This window comes from Mus caroli, chromosome 4 (genome assembly GCF_900094665.2).
Source record: "Mus caroli chromosome 4, CAROLI_EIJ_v1.1, whole genome shotgun sequence".
Taxonomy (NCBI): domain Eukaryota; kingdom Metazoa; phylum Chordata; class Mammalia; order Rodentia; family Muridae; genus Mus; species Mus caroli.
The window spans coordinates 57,839,841-57,856,164 of record NC_034573.1 but is presented as its reverse complement, the minus strand read 5'-3'; the positions used below and the strand labels follow the sequence as shown (position 1 = coordinate 57,856,164).

General features: G+C 44.3%; 1 protein-coding gene across 1 annotated transcript; it reads left to right on the top strand.

Moving 5' to 3' along the window:
• The first annotated feature begins 292 nt into the window (after positions 1 to 292).
• On the top strand, positions 293 to 16,229 carry Tnfsf15 (TNF superfamily member 15). The gene is made up of 4 exons (XM_021161537.2): positions 293 to 597; positions 11,087 to 11,129; positions 12,014 to 12,052; positions 15,318 to 16,229. Exons 1-4 carry the CDS (start codon positions 322 to 324, stop codon positions 15,770 to 15,772), a joined length of 813 nt encoding a protein of 270 aa, XP_021017196.1. The 5' UTR covers positions 293 to 321; the 3' UTR covers positions 15,773 to 16,229.
• Positions 16,230 to 16,324: the final 95 nt, after the last annotated feature.

Here is a 16,324-nt window from a genome sequence, read left to right as displayed (position 1 = left end):
ACCCATTGACTTGATGCATTCTTGATCTCCTCCTCCAGGGACTTTCCTGACTTCCTTCTGTAAATGAAGGAAAGAGCACATGAGCATACTGTACATAAATATGCTTGGGAAAGCTTTCTCCTTCTCCTTCTCCTTCTCCTTCTTCTTCTTCTTCTTCTTTTTTTTTTTTTTTCTTAAACCAAACTTGGTTTCTGTTGTAGGCGGCGCATTCCCTAGCCGGGCAGGGCGGGCTACAGAGGGCTGTCAGAGGGAGGGGAGAGTAAAAAAGGGAGGAGAGGACAGGCATTAACTCACTCAGTGTGACAGCTGCTCTCTTATTTAATGGGGGGCTCTCTGGTCAGAAGAGATCAGAAGTCTCTACAAGACAGCAGAAGGATGGCAGAGGAGCTGGGGTTGGGCTTCAGAGAAGGAGTCCCAGTGGAAGTGTTGCCGGAAGGCTGCAGACACAGGCCAGAGGCCAGGGCCGGGCTAGCTGCCAGGAGCAAAGCCTGCCTGGCTCTCACCTGCTGCCTGTTGTCATTTCCCATCCTCGCAGGACTTAGCACCCTCCTAATGGCTGGCCAGCTCCGGGTCCCTGGAAAAGACTGTATGCTTCGGGTAAGTAAACTTGCTCCTGCTTAGACAATCAGTGGTCTCTTTGCAGGCAGCTGTGTATTCCAGTTTGGGACAGAGCCATTCAGGGATAGCGCTGGTGGCTTCCCTGTACAAAGCAAATACAGACCGGGGGGTGAGAGGTGGAAAGGTCCCATCTGGTTCTTAACTTTGCACTTCCAGGGAATTGAATTGTTTCATCTCATGTTTGTGCAAGAATAACTTCACACTCCATATACTCTTTTTGTTTTTGTTTTTGTTTTTAGATCATTACAATTACTGTGTGTCAATACTTTGGAAAACATTCCTTTTTCCTTAAACAAAAAGCTCTTAAATTGAATTACATAATGCATGATTATTGAGGGGGAAAAACATAGAGGTGTAAACTATTAGTGAACTAAAGTATATAACGCCTTTCTATTTATATTGGAGGATGATTCTGAGATTTCTACATAGTATGAAATTGTTTCTATGGCAATGACCCCACGGCAGCATGATGTATGGATGACTATATTATGTTCTTATAGGTGTGTGATAAAATTTACTTAACCAGTTCCTCCTCTTGGATTTAGAAATATTTTTCAGTGCTCAATTAAGAACATACTGACCCTGAGATTTTGCTGGGACTAGAAAGAAGGTTAGCCACCACAAGGGTATAGGGGTGGCACTCAGATAATGAGGGGGCAAATATCCAAGCGGTGACAAAGCCAAGGCTGGGGACACCCAGGAAGGATCTGAAAGGTCAATGTGTGTTATTTAAAGAATATTCCTCAGGGGAAAATATCTGACATGGTCTGTAGTAACTGATTCTACTTTAGTCCCAAAGGTTAAGGACTAAAAGCAAAAATAGGCAGCCTAATTAGAAACCTGGTCTCTAATCAATCCTGGGCAATTTCCATTCTGTGGCTAATGTGTAACTCCTGCCACTCCATCAGGGTCAACAAACTGTGATTCAGGCAGCCACGTGTCATGGTTTATACAATGTAGACATGTGCAGATAGACCAGGAAGACTGCTTATGTTAGAAGGGACCTGTAGGGTATTAGAAAATGGGAGGTCAGGCTATGACCCCAGAAAACCACACACACACACACACACACACACACACACACACACACAAGACTGAGGCACTTCAGGGAATACTCAACTCATACAAAGAGAGCTATTCTTGAACACTGTGTTATTAAGTGGCCTCCAGCAACCTGTGCCTCCTTGGACTCTGGAGGGATTCCTGACATACAGTTGGATCCTATTACTCGGGATGCTGTCTACAATCCCCATGTTGGCTGAAGCCAGACAAGGTCATCTAGGTACAGTCCAGAAAAGGGAATTGGCAGGGGGAAATGACCCAACAGGGAGACTCATAAAGAAGGTGCTGGGTGTCATCACAAACCGCAACACCCGAGTCCCCTCCTCACAATCCCGACTCAGATGCCTTAGGTATGAGCCACATTGACACCTAATACTCCCATCCCACCACGAAGAAAACCATCTCGCTGGAGGGAAGACACAGAGAGATGCTTGAGGTTGTTGCTTAACCAGACTACAGGACATCTCAGCTTCAAAACAGAATAGTAAAGGGGCTGAGACTGGGATGCCTGGAGAGATGCAGGTCCTGAGAAGAAGCAGCTGGCCACTCAAGGAAAGTTCTTAAGGGAGAAAAATATTTATGAAACAGCTTGTAGGGGCTTAAGGGGGGCCCTGTTTGCTATGCACAGACAGAAGGAACACAGAACAGCTGGGAACATCCAGGATCAGTGGCCTGAGAAGCTGCTATCACCAATTCCTTGGGACTGGGTAAAAGGAGTTTTAAAACAGCAGTTCTCAACCTGTGGGTCACAACCTGCACAGTGGTAGCGTATCAGATATCCTGCATATCAGATAGTAGCATAATGATTTATAACATCAGCAAAAGTTTCAGTTATGAAGTAGCAACAGAATAATTTTATGATTCGGGGGCTTATCACAAGATGAGGGGCTGTATTAAAGGGTCACAACATTAGGAATGTGAAGGGGCACTATTTTTGGAGTTCGTTTTAGAGTTCGTGGGTTACTAACTCTCAGAAAGGGCCTCACTGGAGGACACAAAAGTTTGGACAGAAAAAGTACGAGCAGAGGGGACAGGAATCACTGACCATTTTCCCCTCCAGACCTTTGATCTCAATCACCAGACTCAAGTAAAAGTCATGGCTCAAGGAAGCCAGGCAGCACCCATGCTAAGAGGTTAGCTTCAACAGGAAAGAGCCATGCTGAGAAGGGCAGAGATGGAACTGGGGGTGAGGTATCCTGAAAGAGAATTACTGACTCAGAGGAGAGGGCAGAATGTGAGATCCAAGGAGGGGAAATTGGGCTAAAATGAAGTTCTCTGGTTGGCTCAGCCATTTTTGGCCAAGTGACAAACAGGCTCCTGGTTTCATGTCTTTGAGCTGTTTCTTTTTCTGCCAAAGAGGGCGTTTCTGTCAGCATGCTGACATTTTTAACGAGACACGTGCAGGAACATTTTGTATGTCTGGAATGTGCCTAAACCGCATGTCCCGGGATCCTGAGATATGACTGGCACTCTATGCTAGGTACCAGACAACCACCAGGGAAACTTGACCCTGAGCCTCAGGGGGCTTCGAGGTTGATGTAGGACACTGAAAAGGGAGCTGTGGAAGTCCTGGTGTTCCCTCACCTAGCCATGGAGCAAGGGTGACATGGCTCTAAGAAGCTTTATGCACAAATCCAGGAAGGCACCTGTGAAATAAAGACTGTTCCCAAGGTCCCTGTCAAAGACTACTTTTGATTTAGAAGCCATTCCTTTGTTTTGCAGATAGGAAAACTGACTGGAGTGGGGAATGAAGATACTTCCCTAAGCCTGTACCTCTAGTCAGAGGCAGATTCAAGCTTAAAACCAGACAGCCTGAGACCCCTGCTTTGCCTTCTGGCCACGGTGCTCATTCACACTGCAATAGGTTCTAGATCCCACACTATAAGAAGAGAACTTTCAGTAGTGCCATGGAGGAAAGTCAGGGCCACTACCAGTACTCCCATGCCAGCCCAGTGAGGAGTTTCAGAGATCAAATCTACTACAGCACTCTCAGAATCACCCACCCACCTAGGACACATAGCTCATCGGGAAATTAGAGCTGCTGGGGGTGCCAGGGGAATCAGAGAGGTGGCCTGGCACCCTTATGCCAAGGAAATATAATTGAAAATAAAATTGTCTCCCAACCCAGAAGACTTCTCTCTCAGGAAGACCAGAAGGGAAACAAATACTTCTATTCTATTACTGAGTAATACTTAAACTAAGACGTGATGCGCATCACAGACAATCCGAGGCACAAAGAGATTGCAGTTTTATATGGGCAAGCAGATACAGCCCAGCATCTATAAATTCAATATAAAGAGCCAAGTGGCTTGAGGCATACATATACATAATAGCACATGCTTGGCTTTTGAGAGAGCTCGTCTATGTGTAGGCATTTATAAACACATGAGGTATCCCAGGAAGAGCTGAGAAATTGGTGTTTTTGTGAACGCCCAAGGAAGGGAAGTAGGAGGCTGAGAAAGAAGTGTTTGCAAACACTCCTTGAACAAAATGTAGGTGTTCCCTGTTTTAAGAAAAAGATAGAGGTAGTATAGTGTTTTAGAATCTTCAGATCTGTGGAAGGCACTAGTATGATCTGCATTTTGGAAAGGCCATGAGTCATGAGTTGAAATCTCAACCCCAGTCTGAATTCTAGACTGACCCTAGTTAGTACACCACCTCCCTTCTCTTGGTGTCTGCTTGCCTATGTACGAAATGCAGGCAATTAGAAATAAGGTGTGTAAGGTGTCTCCCCGTGATGGGGATTAGTCAAGAACAGCACTTACATCATGATGACCAGGGAAATCCCCTGCCCAGGGGGATTACTTCACAGAGCACAACTTCCCTGCCTACTATGGAATTTGCCATCACAGGCCAAAGGGAGGTTTGGGTGCTGTGGAGCTTTTCTGTGCCCCCTTGTGCACTCCAATCTCGCCCTATCACTACAACCTCTTCCCTGAAACTACTCTTTTTATGGATAACATTTGACCATGGTTCAGGTATCCTCCAGAGTCCTGAATAGTAGTCACTGTTTCAGAACAGGTGCCCTAGCCCCTCTGGAACTGGCACCCTAAGGCCAGGTCTTCGCTCCTACCCCAACTCCACCCCACCCGGGCTTGGGACACTGACTCTTCTTAGCTGCACACAAGGCACTGGTACTGAATTCTGTACAGTAAGTCTTCCTACTGTGTGGTGGGGCTTCCTGCTCAGTGCAGCACTCCTGGTGCATCTGTACACTCCTCACAGACTCTCCCCACATTCTCTTCAGGACCCTTTAATCTCACTTCTCTACCTTTCTCAAAAGCCCTGCAAGACTCCACTGTTTCCTGTACTCCCTCCCCTACCTCATTCCCTTACCCAACACCCCAGGAAAGTCTGGAATGCAGTAAATAATCAGTGAAAATGCTAACCCTATTTCCAGTGGGGAAGATATCTACTGGTAGCTTGCAAAGACATTCACTTGGGTTTTCTGGATGGAAATGGGGATAAAGTGCTAGGCAGCCTTCCCTAGGCCTCAGACTCTCTGCTATAAAGTGAAGGAATGAATATGCTTTCTTCCTGGGACTAGAATGCAAGACATCCGGAAAATTATAGGCAAATAGGGATGCCGCCCAGAGGATTTCCCTACCCACTCCACCTTGGACAGGGCCTCTTATCTTGCCCAAGTTGTCTTTCCTGTTTTGAAGGTAAACAATATCCATGATCCTCAGCACTGTCTACAAGACACAAACAACTGAGATGAGAGACCCGTGTGCACGTTGCATCCATAGTGGAGCCACCCCTGCTATAACCCTAGGAAGCTCTGCATGGAAGAGGAGCTTATCTCCAAAAGTTAGGTTGGGAGCAGCTGACAGGGAAGACAGTGGCTATTCAAAAGCAGAACAAGAGAGCAAGCTGCAGATGTGCATCCCAGTCGGTCAGGGCCACAGCACAGATCAGTTCTTTCCTGAGCCAGGCTGTCACTCCCTTAGGCCAGCCTACACCTCAGCAAGCACTATTCTAGCTTGGCAAACTTCTGTGTCCTCACCTAGCCAGCTCAGCATGCCAGGCACCACAGCGCTAGCACTGTGTAAAGTTGCCTCCCAGCCGGAACCTCCTGCCAGCATGCAGCAGACAGCAGCAGCAGGCTGGGGATTGGAAGTAGACACTGGTCCATTCTGCTTCCTCTCCACGTTTGTGTTCAGAAAAGGCAGGGTCCAGAAGTCAACTACAGACCTATGAAGCCTGCACAGTGTCTGTTTAGAGAAAGGAATAAAGTCACCCTAGATGCCTAAGAGGTCCTAAAATCTACTATTTCTCATAAAAAAGATCCAATACTAACTTTTGTTTACAGCCAAAGCTACAAAACCCTAGAGTGGAAGGTACAGACACCATAGTCTAGGAGGATTGCTTGGGCCAAAAATAAATAAAAGAGGAAAATGAAATAAATTGATATTGACTTTAAGTGTAGCTTCTCTGAGCCAAAAGGATAGGCCTTCCAGGAAAGAATCACTGAGGTCAGCAAGTGTGCCAGAATCAGGAGTCAAGAAATAACAAAGTTGGAAATTCCAAATTGGCTCTGCTGCAAACCCCTGACTCTTTGCTCTGTGTCAGATCAAATCTATACCAAGGCAACCATGGTCCAGGCCAATGCAGAGGATGATGCAATGAAATGACCTCAAAAGAAGCCATTTCCAGTTGTATTTATCCTTGTGAAAATGCAGAGGAAAGGAAGCCTCAGATGCACTGATTTTTCCCCTAGACAGGCGGAGGGAAGTGTCGTGGGTCATAAAACTCGAATGTTTTTACAATTGCAGCATTTATGACAGCAAAAAATGAATATAATTTCCTGTTTGTGAACAGAATAGATGGGCAGGTGACTCCAGAAGTGGGAGGGAAGGCTATGTGGATCATTAATTAATAAACACTCACAGGGATTTTTCTGGGGGAATGCCAGGAAATCTCAAAGGCCAGCTCACTGCTAACTTGTTTCTGTTGTGTTCCCTGATAGCGCTTATCAGGATCCTGGTGTGTGCGTGTCAGAATCTGTATTTGCTCCAAAGGTGCAGCTCCCTCTCCCTACCTTTGACTGTCAGTACTTTCTTAAGGCCAGTAAATACCTGTTGTAATGTCAGCTTGCACAGACTGTTAAAACGCTTACACACCAGGGCCGAACACAGAGCCCAGCAGGCAGGCACACATGGCAAAGTGGCCCTTCCTTCACCGCAGACTCTTTTTTTTTCTGCCCAGTTTGAAAAAGTAGATTCAGTCGAGAAATATGTAAAGTAAAGGACACAGTAAGTCTGAGGCCAACGGTCACTACTAATCAACATGCCAAGAAACAATCAACCAATGAAAGAAAGAAAATAAATCATAGAATGGTGTGTTACAACCTGCAAGAGTTAAGTGGGGGAGGGGAGGGGGAGCATCAGTTATATTTCAATGCTGCATGTCCTGGACATCCCACTGTCTCATTAAGACTTATGATCATAAGGGTGCACATTAGCTTTATTTGGTTTGATGTTGTTATTGTTGTTGTTGTTGTTGTTTCTGACTTGGTTTCTGGCCATCCCTCTCAATTCTCAGTAAACATTCTCAGAGCTTCAGTGTTCCATGCAGACCTTTGAGGAGACTTTGGAAACCATAGTACAAACAGGCCATTGCTACTCACCTTTAAGTTGTTAAAATAGTGACTTCTTAGTGTTGTTGTTGATAGTGACAATGATGATGATTTTCTTATTTTATTTATGTGTACAAGTGTTTTGATGGTATGTGTGCATGTGTACCACATGCATATCTGGTGCCCAGGAAGGTAAAAAAAAAAAACCATCAGATCCCCTAAAACTGTATCTACAAATGATTAAGTGCTACTATGTGAATGCTGGGAACTGAACCTGGGTAGTTGGCAAGATCAACAAGTGCTCTTAAGTGCCGAGCAATCTCTTCAGGCTCAAAGGGTTTTACTCTAGCCAAAAATACCTTCCTCCAAGATTTCTGAGTTGTGAAACCCTAGCTAAAGTCGCTGAATCCAAGCTTTGCCCCATTACCTGCTCCTCTCTGCCTCTGACTTCCTGAGGCCTAAGAATCTTCAAAGTTTGAAGACTCATACTTCAGTAAAAACACAGGCACTTCCCTGCATACTGGGAATAAAGTGGTAAGGGCAAACCAGACACTCTGCCTAGCAAATTCTCCTACAGAGAGAAAAACATTATCCCAAGAAGTAGAATTGGACTCTGATTCTCAACCCATGGTCATGTTAAGGGGAAATGTCCAATTCTTGAGGTGTGGCCTGGGGCCAGGGTCCATTTGGATTTGGAGACCAATACAGCCGTCTTTAGGAGCTTTCATCTCCTCAGGACCCCAGAGTCCTCCAGAAGTGTTTGGAGGAACCCCACCTAGAGAACAGGAAGGACATCTAATTGCCCTGGTGTTGTCAGTGACCATCTGAAACGTAGGCAGCAGGACAGCTTGGTTCCTGGACCTTTCTCTAGACAAGCTACTGTCCTGCCCCTTCTCGCCTCATCTACTGCTGTGCCCTATCACAGTAGCTTCCCCTCCATGACAGCCATTATTTTAAAAAAATCAGTGAAGGAAAGGAAAAGAGAGTCCTGGCTCAAGTTTTTCCTTCAGGAAGTGGTATGGTCTTCAATACCTTCCAGCAGTGAGTTAGCTCGGCCTCCATATCTAGTGGCAGTTGGAACCACTAAAACCCATGCATCCTAACCATATATAAAAATAAAATTATGTGTCTAAGTAATAAAAACCCAAGAGACCCTTCAGGAACCTGTGTGCATAGCCCAGGTATCAGCTCACAGCCCTGGAATTCTTAGTCAAAAAGGAATGCCCCAAAACTTTTGCTGAGTGTCTGTTCAGCCCAACATAAGCAGGATGAATGATGGAGTTTCTCAGCAGAGAAGTAAATGAAGCAAGAGAAATCCAAGTAGGACAGCTATACCTTTCTTTACCATGAGGAGATTCAATCAAGATCTCCCCAATTCTCTTTGAGTACCCCACTTCCCACTTTCTGCCTCACCAAATAACCAACCAAATGATCAACTCTGTCAGGCACCAGAGAGAAACCAAGCCACTTCTGAAAATACATCTCTGCCCCTAAAGCCAGAAAAATTATTAATGTGGAACAGTTTGTCCCAGCAAATGGTTGGGCTTTCAAAGATGCTGGATGAATATCTATAGTGTCTTCATTCCCTAGCCTTGCCATTTTCCAGCTATGCCCATGTGCAGTTGGCCCTCCTTCTTCTTATACATGCTGTTAGCCTTCTCCAGTGCGCTATCCACCCTTCATCATCTGACTAACAAGTACAGGACCTATAAGCCTCTGTCCAGTCTGATTTCTACAGGTCCTCACAGTTCTGGATTAGTCATCTGTTTAATGAACCTTGAGCTCGCCCCACTGTCGCCACGCTGACTCTCACGTCTTCTGCCTCAAACATATCAGGAGTTTGTCCATAAGCTATAAGGGAAGAATTTCAATCTTGAGATTTTGGAGTCACCTGACCAGAATTAACATGTTATTTCCCCACATATAGGATGGAGGATACTCAGCAAGCCTCACTATTACTATGGGGATATGGATAAAATCTACTATAGAGTGTTTCATGAGGCTAAAGGATGTGCTGCCAGCACAAATAAGCAACAACTGCACTCTTTGTACTTTTAAATCTATTGATTGAGGAGCACTGTGGTTTCCTCTCACAGCTGGAAACACAAGAGGACATAGAAAAGAGCAAACAGTTGGTAACAAGAGAGGTGACCAATAGGATGTCAGGATAAGATAGATCTGTGGGTCAGTGGGTGGGCTCAGTGGGTAAAGGTGCTTGCCTTAGGACCCTTGTGGTGAAAGTAAAAAGCAGACCTAGCACACGTTGTCCTTAGACCTCCACACATGCCCTGTGCATATACACTCATATATATAATAAATAGAATACAGTTTTTAAAAATATGAAACTATAGTGTGAAAGGCCTGAGGTGCCACCAAAGCATTATGAGCACAATAGAATCTTGATCATAATAGAATCCTCTCTAGTTAGCCCTCTAGAGAAAAGCTGTAGAATAGACAAAAGGAAGAAACCAAAAGCAGAAAGGTCTGCTAAGCAGCTGTAGGAAGACCAGAGAGCAGGAGGCAGGGCCTGGACATCTTGGTTGCACACTCTCCTGGGTTGAAGCCGTCTCTTTTGCACTCAGTTACAACCCCTCAGTTACAAGCACACACAGACATACACACACATGTGTGTGCTGTGCCCATGTAGATTTTAAGTTGCAGACATAGATGAGATGTCCATGGTAGTAAGAAATAATTTGTTAGTGGAGGCTGTGTAATTACAAGATCCAAGCCAGAGAACTGTCTTGCAAAGGCATGCAAGTGTGTGAAAAGATTATATGATTGTGAGTAAGTTGGGAGCCTGCCTTGCTCCTGAGTCTTGTGCTCAGGCCTGTGAATGGTAGTTCTTGTATTTTCACATGTCCTTCGAACTAACTGGGGCATTTTCTTAATTGATCTTTACCTCAACTCTGTAAGTCACTTAGGTTTGGGGGTGTTAGCATCTCCAGTAGGTACACTAAACTCAGAGAAAAGGGTGTCTTTCACAAGATCTTACCATTGACAAAGGACAGAACCACAATCCAAATTCATGTCTATCTGATACCAAGGCGGTTGCTTTTCTTCTATCATGTGAAATCTGAAGTAACTCAGGAACAGAGGGTTGTGATGGTGGTGGAAGAATTCTTCATATGTTCTGTAGAAACAAATGAGAATTGAAAAGCTGATGGGAAGGGAAGGAAGTCATTATTTCTTTGTCTGAATCATGCCTTAAGACTCTGAGCACCAAATATTGTATGCCTCCTTTCATGTGTGGATCCTCAGTTATAAACAATCATTCATAGGGAGAGATGGATACAGATGATATAAATACAGCTACAGAGAGGTGGGTTGCATGAAATTAAAAGCAGGACTATCTGGGGGGGGAAGAATAGCTGGGGGGGTAAAGCAGAAGAGAATATAAGAGGGTGAGTATGATCAGAGTATATGATACAGTTGGGTAAGAGTGTCTTCACAAAGTCCTTCATGATGTACAGTCAGTATATGCCAATAACAAGAATAGTTTCAACCTTCAAAATAGTGTGGGAAAAATAAAGTAACTTCCAGTTTGTTTACTCCAAGCAATGACAGAATGGGGTAATCGCCTCAGATACAGCAGGAAAAGCTCTCAAGCTAAGGGATAAAGACAGGAGAAAGGAAGGCCATGGCGGGGTCTCTAGAAAAGGAGTGCAGAGCTGAGAGGCTAGATTCCCACCAACTGAGATACCCCAAAGCTGTTCTCTCCCAGCCGAGGACCTAGGCTCAGACAGCAGCAGAGTCTTATGGGCAGCCGTGTGGGTTTTTGAGTTAAGAAGGACTGTAAATAGACTAACCTGTACTTTTTCTCAACAGGCCATAACAGAAGAGAGATCTGAGCCTTCACCACAGCAAGTTTGTAAGTGTTCATCTTTGATGTCTTTTCTTGGGGATAAGGACATTGCTGACAGTTTTAGCATGCATGAATTGGATATGGGCCTACAATTGCCAAGTTGCTGAGCCAAGGGATGTAGACAGACCTAGAGAGTAGTGAGGCTCCTCCCCCACTACTAAGAAAGCAAAACAGTGCTCTGATTACATGTATGCTCCATGGCCTGAATCTCAACTCCCAGCTCAGGGATGTGCTAGGCAATGTGGCCTTCAGACAGGTCATTCCAGATGTCGCTATCCTTTCTGGCAAGGTGAGTGTAGATGAAGATTTTGCTGTTTAAAGTCAACATCATCTGCATTACTATAGAACCTGTTTAACTTTAATGATAAGGTCCTTCTCAAAGATTAATGGGGAAAAAGGCGCATAAATGGAAAAGGGTCTGTCAAGGTCATGGAGCGACAGAGTGGCACCTACTCGCTCCACAGCCCTTCTCAATTGAGCCATCAATACTTCTCAGTGATATGGTAAAAGAACCATAAAGAATCTGAAAGATCATCTGGCCCTCAAAGAATAGTCTAAAGGAAGAAGTAATGAGCTATGGTTTATTTGGCTCTAAGAACCAAGAACCATGTGGACACAACATTCAAGGTAGAGATTGCTGTGCCCATCTTACAGATAGGAAAACAGAGTCCAGGCTAGGCAACTTGCCCAAAGTCTTTTGGACCTAAGACTCTTACTCCTGAGTCTCCCATATCCCCAGTGGTGTATCCTACAGATACCATGTACCAATCCAAAGCCCACAAGGCATGAAACTGAACCACAATGCATAGGATTGATGTTCTTCTCTCATGGCAGATGCTGTCTTCAGTCTGTTACCCATTACTCAAAACATATTTTTCCTTCTGTTGCAGACTCACCTCCCAGAGGCAAGCCTAGAGCACACCTGACAAGTAAGCCTTCCTCTTCTTTCTTAAACACCATAGTTCATAGATCTGTGAGATTTTTTTTCACTATATTTACCAAAACTCACTGTGATGGCTTTAAACTGGCAACTGAATTGACAATCAAGGATTTTGAATAATTTCTTTTCTGTGTCAGATCCAAGGGCCCATAACTTGTGGGTGCTCCCTCCTCTGCAGTCAGCATTCTACCTGTCTCTCCTGCTTTCCTCTGGCCTGTGTCAGATCCAATGGCCCATGACTTGTGGGTGCTCCCTCCTCTGCAGTCAGCATTCTACCTGTCTCTCCTGCTTTCCTCTGGCATGTTCACACTCAGCCATCCACAAGTGACTTTCCTCCATCTTGGAGCCTCAAGTAATTCTGGATCTCAGAACAGATGACAGCTCCCTGGGCTGACTTGAAGGGGCTGGGGAGGTAGCTCAGTAAGTGAGATGCTTATTATTTAAGAACCTAAGTCCAGATCCCTAACATCCATGTAAAAAAGCCAGGCATGCTGCTCTGTGTCTGTGGTGCTGGTGCAGAGTCCATCCAATCCCAGAAGCTCACTGGACAGTCAAGCTAGCTGAAACAGTAAACCCCAGGTCCTGCGAGGTATGTCTCAAAAAATACGTTGGAAAGCAACAGAGTGTGTTAGTTGATGTCAACTTCTGGCTTTCATAGGGGCACACACAACTAAGCACACACATGCACGCATACCACATACACACATGAAAAGACTTTGAGAAAACTCAGGCTCAGACATCGATGTTTATGTTCCAAGTCAGATGGGTAGGCAGTGGGAAAATTCAAAGGAAGCAACATGCTTCCTATCCCAACTCCCAACGCTCCTGGGCTAACTCAGTTCATGGCATTCAATGCAACAGGGCTTTCCTCTCTGCAGACAGAGTGGGACTGGTTTATGCATTCGTCATCTGAGAACACTTGTCAATCACTGCATTATTCATAGATGATGACCACTAGCTGTAAGTGATAAAGATGTCTATATGGAAGCTCCAGAGCTTCCCAAGAGCCATTTAATGCAGAGACTAGAGAATGCCACACCAATTCAGGTCATGTGCCAAGCTTGCAAAAGATACCCTAGACCAGTTAGCATTGGGAAACATACCTTAGATTACATTGGGTCTCAACCTTCCTAGTGCTGTGACCCTTTAATACAGTTCCTCGTGTTGTGGGGACTCTCAAGAATAAAATTATTATTGTTGCTATTTCATAACTGTAGTTTTGCTACTGTGCTATACCTCTGTTCCTAAGATCATTGGAGAGATGTGTTTTCCAATGGTTATGCCCCATAGCTTGAGAAACGGCTGTATTAGAAAGTCTAGGATCTAAGTTTCTGGTCACCCATTGGATCCACAAGTTTTTAAATTATTCCTTAAAAAAGAAGCTAACCTCAAACTGTAGTGTCAGTACATAATGGTGATTTCTGTGAGTTTCCAAAGTAGTTACAGGGGATTAAGATGTTTTGTTGCCTCTAAAATTAATCATTTTATTGCAAATTATCCTATTTGACGTCAGTTGTTTGAATCAAGTTTGGCTCTGTTTATTTCTTTAACTACCAGCATATTTCATAAAGCACTGGCCAATATGCTTTATACAATGTATATTTAGGAGTGATACAAGCATAAGAATATATAAAACATAAAAATGGCACAAGCTTACTCTTTCATCTATCTAAGTGAAACATGCTGCTTTATTTGAACAGGAAAAATTATCCCAACTGTTTATGGTAATCTATAAAATGCTCACATTTGTTCTGCCCACTTAGTCTTCAGAACAAGGCTCTAAAGAACCCAATCTTCAGCGTCCAGATGAGACGCTGAGGTGCACGGGAGAAAACCCATCTGCACAGATGATTAAAGAGCTTTGCATGGTGCAGAATTAGGGTTGGTACTGGGCCCAAGTGGCCCACACAGCCCAGCTTCCTTGCATGCCACAAGTCGATTGCATTGACTTATATTTGGCCCTGTCATTGTGAGAGAAGAACTGCCAAAATGTTCTGAGTCTCTGGTCCCAACATGTCCCCAGGTAATATGTTATTGATTACTGCCTCGTTGCTAGCGCTCTCCCTCTTATGAGCTTGCTTTCCCTCCCCTGTCTCCTTCCCCTTCTCCCTGCCCCTCTCTGTCCCCCTCTCCTCTTGTCCTCTCTCTCTCTCTCTCTCTCTCTCTCTCTCTCTCTCTCTCTCTCTCTCTTTCTCCCTCTCTGTATCCTTCCCCTTCCTTCCTCCTTCCCACCTCCTCTCTCCCACTTTCCTTTGGGACAGAGCTTTTCTGAAACAAGAAAGCTAGTAAAATTGATGTATTTCCTAATAGCTATGGATTGTGCACCTCTTTTAATTCTTCCCACAAGTATTATTTATCTTTTCTCAAAGGAAATACATGACAAATAAAAGCAACGCAGATTTAGTAAGATGACACATTATACAAAAAGAATCTTTCTAGAGGGAGGGAAGAGAACAGAGTACAATTATCCATACTGGTAGATGATTGTTTCCAAGACCCCTGGAAGACAGTCCAATCTAATGTAAAATGCTAAACTTGTGTAAAAATGATGAAGCATTGACAAAACCTATGCATGGCTTCAAGGATGAGCACTGAGAGGTCCTGCTGTCTGGCCTTATCCTGGGTAAGCCAACTTAGCAGTAAATTATTTTCAGGTACACAGCAAACTAAGGAGATATTTTAACTTTGACTATGCCCATATAGAACATAATTTGTACATAAGGAAATCTTTCATAGTGATCCAAATATGAGTGACCATGCCCCAGGGCACAAACTTAAATTATCAGGAGTGTCAAAGTTCTGATTATGAAAGAGACTGCTAACCTCATAGAGTCACCAAGGAAAGTGAATGCAGGAGGCAGGGGCTGCCTCCGTGTGTAAAGTACCTGCTATGCAAGCATGAGGAATTAAGCTTAGATCAGCAGAAAATCTAGGCATAGTCGCTCATGCCTGAATCCTTAAGACTGGTGGGACAGACACAGGCAGATCCCCTAGAACTTCCTGGCCAGCCAGTCTCCTCAAATTGATGAACTCCAGGCTCATGAAAAGTCTTATCTCAAAATGTAGAGCTTCTATCTCTGGCCTCCATATACACGTGTACTTACATGAGCATATGTAGATACAACATAAACACAAACACACACACACACACAGAGAGAGAGAGAGAGAGAGCACAAGACTTTATTCTGATATCACAGGTATCAAAACCACAGGTTCTGACCTGTGCCATTTAAACTTCTCTACTGTAATTGCAGTTAAGAAACAAACTCCTGTACCACATCTGAAAAACCAGCTCTCTGCTCTACACTGGGAACATGACCTAGGGATGGCCTTCACCAAGAACGGGATGAAGTACATCAACAAATCCCTGGTGATCCCAGAGTCAGGAGACTATTTCATCTACTCCCAGATCACATTCCGAGGGACCACATCTGTGTGTGGTGACATCAGTCGGGGGAGACGACCAAACAAGCCAGACTCCATCACCGTGGTTATCACCAAGGTAGCAGACAGCTACCCTGAGCCTGCCCGCCTACTAACAGGGTCCAAGTCTGTGTGTGAAATAAGCAACAACTGGTTCCAGTCCCTCTACCTTGGAGCCACGTTCTCCTTGGAAGAAGGAGACAGACTTATGGTAAACGTCAGTGACATCTCCTTGGTGGATTACACAAAAGAAGATAAAACTTTCTTTGGAGCTTTCTTGCTATAAGGAGGAGAAAACCATCATTCCAAGGGGCTCCCCTGCCTCCTACTTTCCAATTTCCTTTTCTCATATGAAACTATAAACAGGGGCTTTAGAGGGATCAGGGAAGGGGACAGTGGTTTAGCTATATAATTTAGGAACCCAATGTTGATCCATATATGCCTTATGGACTAAAATAGTAAATGGAAAACTCAGTACAGCTCATGTTTGATAGAGACCTGCTGGGTTTTAAAAATTGAAACACGCCTCATCCAATGGCACAATCTACTGATTTCAGGACAGAACCTTTCCACAGTGCCCTCTGTCCAAGTCCTTTCTGAATTCAGCAGTTCAGTTAGAGCTGAATTTGACAATGAACTTACTTCAGATCAAGAGCTAAAGACAGAATCCAAAGAAAGACTGAGAAAATGATGTTATTTATCCAAGAGGCAATGCATTTCCACATTCTTTTGTGCCTAACCTAAAAAATAAGAAGGAAAGAAAGAAGGAAGGAAAGAAAGAAAGAAAGAAAGAAAGAAAGAAAGAAAGAAAGAAAGAAAGAAAGAAAGAAAAAGAAAG

Bases quoted from the DNA above. Each gene is read 5' to 3' on its own strand.
- Tnfsf15 (XM_021161537.2), top strand. From the start codon at position 322: ATGGGGGGCTCTCTGGTCAGAAGAGATCAGAAGTCTCTACAAGACAGC. The intron at 598-11,086 runs GTAAGTAAACTT...TTTTCTCAACAG, and splicing joins GAAAAGACTGTATGCTTCGG to GCCATAACAGAAGAGAGATC. The intron at 12,053-15,317 runs GTAAGCCTTCCT...CTGTAATTGCAG, and splicing joins GCCTAGAGCACACCTGACAA to TTAAGAAACAAACTCCTGTA.